The sequence below is a fragment of the Olea europaea genome, chromosome 11 (assembly GCF_002742605.1).
Source record: "Olea europaea var. sylvestris chromosome 11, O_europaea_v1, whole genome shotgun sequence".
Classification (NCBI taxonomy): domain Eukaryota; kingdom Viridiplantae; phylum Streptophyta; class Magnoliopsida; order Lamiales; family Oleaceae; genus Olea; species Olea europaea.
In genome coordinates, this window is record NC_036247.1 from 4,568,314 (window position 1) to 4,573,740 (window position 5,427).

General features: G+C 37.0%; 1 protein-coding gene across 1 annotated transcript; it reads left to right on the forward strand.

Annotated features, from left to right (window-relative positions):
- The first annotated feature begins 413 nt into the window (after positions 1–413).
- LOC111403062 (receptor-like kinase TMK4) lies at positions 414–3,908 on the forward strand. The gene is made up of 2 exons (XM_023031415.1): positions 414–2,691; positions 3,076–3,908. Exons 1-2 carry the CDS (start codon positions 438–440, stop codon positions 3,588–3,590), a joined length of 2,769 nt encoding a protein of 922 aa, XP_022887183.1. The 5' UTR covers positions 414–437; the 3' UTR covers positions 3,591–3,908.
- The last annotated feature ends 1,519 nt before the right edge of the window (positions 3,909–5,427 follow it).

The following is a 5,427-nucleotide window of genomic DNA, read 5'->3' on the forward strand; positions in this document are numbered from 1 at the left end:
TGTGAAAGAAACAAAGTTCAAATGAGTTCATACAAATTATCAAAGTGGGTACATTTATCAAAAGTTCAAAATGATTAGTTAAAAGATAAAATGATTTGATATCTAAAGAATTTAACCTAAAGTCCTTGCCCCCGTTCGATGATAATTTTTCACCCAAAAAATTAATTTTTTATCGTTATCTTTCAATTTCAATAATCATTTTTTACTTATTCGCTCACATGTGGAACCCATTTTTATCTCTATCGATTAAAAACCAATTTTTATAATCACTATCGAACAAACTCTATTAATTTTACAATTAAAAAAAAAAATCCTTTTTCCTTGACGTTTCGCGGGCTAAAAAAATGAAAAACATGAACTACATTGCCCAATAAAAAACATCCAGGTGGCCAGCTCTGTCTCAATATATTCACCTTCAGCCTCCTAAGAAACCCAAAATGGCCGCCGCAACTACTTTCTTCTTCCTCCATCTTGTATTCTTCTCCTTCTCCTCAGCCGATGACGCCGACGTCATGTCGAATCTCCGCTCCTTATTGTCCCCCACCCCATCGGGCTGGTCATCTACCGCACACTTCTGTGACTGGACCAATGTCAACTGCGATACCACCAAGTCTTTCGTCACTTCCATTAATCTTATTTCAAAATCCCTCTCAGGCACCCTCCCTTCTGAACTCAATCAACTTTCTCAGCTCAAATCTATCTCCCTCCAAAGAAACTCACTTTCTGGGACATTACCTTCATTTTCTAATATGTCTTCTCTTGAAGAAATCCATCTAGATAGCAACAATTTCGATTCAATCCCGTCAAATTTCCTTATGGGCCTTACAAATCTTCAGTATTTCACGCTAAATGACAATAAAAATCTCCGCCCATGGGAGATCCCAGTTCATTTGACTGACAGTACAAAACTTGTCTGGTTTTATGCTAGTAATGCTAGCCTCACTGGCGTGATCCCTGATTTTTTCTCTGCATTTTCAAATTTTCAAAGCTTGAGATTATCTTACAATAATTTGACTGGATCTTTGCCGGCATCTTTTGGTGGATCGGATATACAGAATCTTTGGCTAAATGATCAGAATCTGGGATTGTCTGGAACTATTGATGTTTTATCTTCTATGACTCAGTTGTCACAGGTTTGGTTACATGATAATGCATTTACCGGTCGGATCCCGGATTTGTCGAAGTGTACAAATCTGTTTGATTTGCAGTTGAGGGAAAATCAGTTCACCGGTGTGGTTCCGGCTTCTTTGGTTAGCCTACCAAAACTTGTGAACATTACATTGCAGAACAATAATTTTCAGGGGCCTATTCCTAAGTTTCGCGAAGGGGTTCAGGTTACACTTGGGACTACTAATAGCTTTTGTAAGGACACTGCAGGGCCTTGTGATCGACAAGTCACTGCACTTCTTGATGTCGCTGGTGCTATGGGATATCCCTTTTCCTTGGCTGATTCTTGGAAAGGGAATGATGCCTGTCAAGATTGGAAATTCATCACTTGCGATTCACAGAAGATAAATGTGAACGGCGTAAACCTTGGAAAGCAAAAGTTTTCTGGTACTATTTCCCCTGCTTTTAGCAATCTAACTTCTCTGAGGAACTTGATTTTGAATGATAATAATCTTACTGGCTCGATCCCGAATGTCTTGACTAGTTTGCCTCAGCTTCAAACTCTTGATGTGTCTAATAATAATTTGTCTGGTCCAATACCAGTTTTTCCTGCAACTGTGAAATTTATTCATGATGGTAATTTGTTTCTTGGTAAGAATGTGAGTACTGGTGGGGAAGGAGAGGGTGGGCCATCAGGACCGGGATCTGGTTCGCCTAGTGAAACCCCATCTGGGAGTAAAAAGGGCTCTGCAGTTCCTGCAGGTGTGATTATTGGTGTCGTTGTGGCTGTTGTAGTTTTTGTTGGTGTTTTGTTGTTTGTGTCTTACAAATGCTACGTAAGAAAACGCCTTAAGAGATTCGGGAAAATTGAGGGTTCCGAGCAAGGAAAAGTAACGACGAAGAGTAGTGTTACAAACGGTGTGAATGGTTATGGTGAAGCGCCAAGTGAGTTACAGAGCCAGGGCAGCAGTGATCATAGAGAAATTCCCGTTTTTGAAGGTGGAAATGTTGTTATCTCGATACGAGTTCTTCAAGAAGTTACTGACAATTTCAGCGAAGCGAATGTATTGGGTAGGGGAGGTTTCGGAGTTGTTTACAAAGGCGAAATGCATGATGGGACTAAAATTGCAGTAAAGAGAATGGAATCTGGACCAATGGGTACTAAAGGAATGAATGAGTTCCAAGCAGAAATTGCAGTCCTTACTAAAGTTAGACATAGGCATTTAGTTGCTCTTTTAGGCTACTGTATTAATGGCAATGAAAGGCTCTTGGTATACGAGTACATGCCACAGGGAACTTTGAGCCAGCATTTGTTCGAGTGGCAGGAACACGGCTGTCAACCACTTACGTGGAAACAAAGGGTAACAATAGCATTGGATGTTGGTCGGGGAGTCGAATATCTTCACAGTTTGGCCCAACAAAGTTTCATCCATAGAGATTTGAAACCCTCGAATATACTTCTTGGAGATGACATGAGAGCTAAGGTTGCTGATTTTGGATTAGTTAGAAATGCCCCCAATGGAAATTATTCCGTTGAGACACGGTTGGCCGGGACATTTGGTTACCTTGCTCCTGAGTATGCCGGTAAGTATGCCTATGCAGCTCTTTATTACATTATTTAATCTTTAGATATCATAAATTTTCTGTGGTCTAGAATTTCACGATATCAATGCCTGTCTGATTAGCATAGTTGCAACTATGTTTAACGATGCACAATTTGATTCTCTTGTTCATTAGATTTCAATTTTAGAACTGCTATGAGACTGATTTTTACATTTTTACGTTCTAAATATGCGCAGTCACACAAATAAATCGAAGGTTGTATATTGTAGGTCTCTGAATTTCTGTAGTTGAGTTAGCGTGCTGATTCTTGAATTCCATCATCTCAAAAGAAATGGAACAATGTTGTATAGAATTTTGCATTTTTGCTTTCTATTTATGACTGTTATCCTCTTGTTCTTGCAACAGCTACGGGACGAGTAACAACGAAAGTCGATGTCTATGCATTTGGAGTTGTTCTAATGGAGATTATCACTGGTAGGAAAGCTCTGGATGATAGCGTGCCAGATGAAAGGTCTCATTTGGTCACATGGTTCCGCAGGGTCCTTATCAACAGAGACAATCTTCGAAAGGCTATTGATTCGACTCTTGATCCTGATGATGAAACTTACGAGAGCATTTGCAAGGTTGCTGAGTTGGCAGGACACTGCACTGGCCGTGAGCCATTCCAGCGACCAGACATGGGACATGCCGTTAATGTATTAGTTCCGCTTGTCGAGCAATGGAAACCTTCGGACCATGATAACGAGGAAGGTAATGGAATTGATCTTCATTTGAGCCTTCCACAAGCCCTTCTAAGATGGCAATCCGATGAAGGTACTTCCACAATGTTGGATGATTTCTCGTACAGTCAAACACATTCGAGCATACCAGCAAAACCTTCGGGATTTGGAGATTCATTTAGTTCAATGGATTGCCGATGACAATCAAAAGGAATTTACATTTGCAAGAAAGAAGCCATAGAGGTTAATCAGGGGTTCAGATCGTTTTTGAATCATTAAATGATGTTGCAAATTGTATTTAATTTATTCTTTTCCATTTCTCAATTTCTTTCTTTCTTTCTTGTAAATCATTCTATTGTAAGAAAACTTGAGTTGTCAGGGTTGTTTCTTTTATTTTATTGGATTCTTTTATGAGAGATTGAATTAGAACTTGTGATCAAGATGGTTTCACATCCGAAATGAAAAGAGATATTTGTAGCAAACTCTCTTGCATTGTTTATTGGTAGTTTGAATATTCAATGCTGGCAGTTGATGATTTCATTGACCTTTTTATGGAGTTTGGAAAGTGTTGGTCAAGAAATTAAAATCTTATTTATTACACTATTTCGTTCTAGTCGAATTGCATTACAAATTTGCACGAAACATGACTTATCTTGTGAGATGAGTAATATTAAAAAAGAAAGATAGTTGTAATCTTGTAGTGGGGAAATTGAAGAGTAGAATTTACATGTCCTTCGTTCCACCGAAATTGTTTTAACGTGACATGCTCGAACATTTGGTCGAAGTTGATCACAGAGATAATTGTCGGTCTGTCTGTTTTTCATTTATTCATGTGATGAGTTTCTTGAATTGGAATCCTATGTGCCAGCAAGATATGAAGATCATTCATATTATTCAAGAAACTTGCTGTAACTAAGCTGTCTACGCGGAGAAACCCCTTTTTCTTATAATTTATTTTTAGGATTTTACTTTTGTTTTTTTATATTGAAACAAGAAAGTCATGTTCTCGAGAGTCGAGAACATGCAAAAAGTTGCATGTGTTGATTAATCAAAGATATATGTTGTTGTGGATGCACATGTTGTGGGGCCCGTTAGTTGTTTAAAAATAAATATGTTAGGCCGGTTTGGTTATAAATTTATTGGTTTGAAAAACGTAAACGCAACGCAACCAATGGAATTATAAAAAGACGGATTAACGTTTGAATTCTTCTGTTATTGAAGCGTAAATTACGTTGGACATAGATGTGACACGGTCAACATGTTTTGGTGAGGCAGGTTAAAGTTTGGGAAAAAAGAAAGCATGGATTTTCAAAAGAGTAATGTTATTTACTGTCATTTATTATCGCAGCCATCCTATATAACATACATGTGACGATTAGTGATTTGATACATGTGGTAAGAAAAAACTATCATATTAATATATCAAATCACAAATAGCTATGTAGAATGTCACGTAGGGCGACTACTGAGGTGAGCGACTATAAATAGCATTGTTCTTTCCAAAATTATAGGATAAATTAGTTTACGTTTCAGTTTTAAATTTTGAAGGTTTATTTTAAGATGGTAAAACATGTATTTAATTTATCATGGAAAACTATTTCTCAAAAAAGAATAATAATAAATAAATAAATGGAAAACATGTTGGAATATGATTGAGGATGGAGTATTAAGAGTTATTTGGGTGGTTTAATTTGGTATGGGAAGGAGGAATTGAATTTTATTTGCTGTGTTTTGAATTTTCCAACGTTTTCACTAAAAATAATCAAAAGGTAAAAAATGTTTTAAGTTTTATGCTATAAATTTAATATTGTTCTCAAAAATATGCCAAACATACTTTGAAGTGTTTTATAAATTTAAAAACTGCTAATCAAATACCCCCTTAATTTTGCATTCTCGTGTATATTTTCAAGACATGTTTCACATTATGTTTTTTTCAAGTGCCTATTTGATAATTTCAACATTAGTGATGCTACAACATCGGTTTAAGTGGCATGATGTGATAAGTTCAACAAGGAAGTGACTCATTCAATTGTATATC

Bases quoted from the DNA above. Each gene is read 5' to 3' on its own strand.
- LOC111403062 (XM_023031415.1), top strand. From the start codon at position 438: ATGGCCGCCGCAACTACTTTCTTCTTCCTCCATCTTGTATTCTTCTCC. The intron at 2,692-3,075 runs GTAAGTATGCCT...TTCTTGCAACAG, and splicing joins CCTTGCTCCTGAGTATGCCG to CTACGGGACGAGTAACAACG.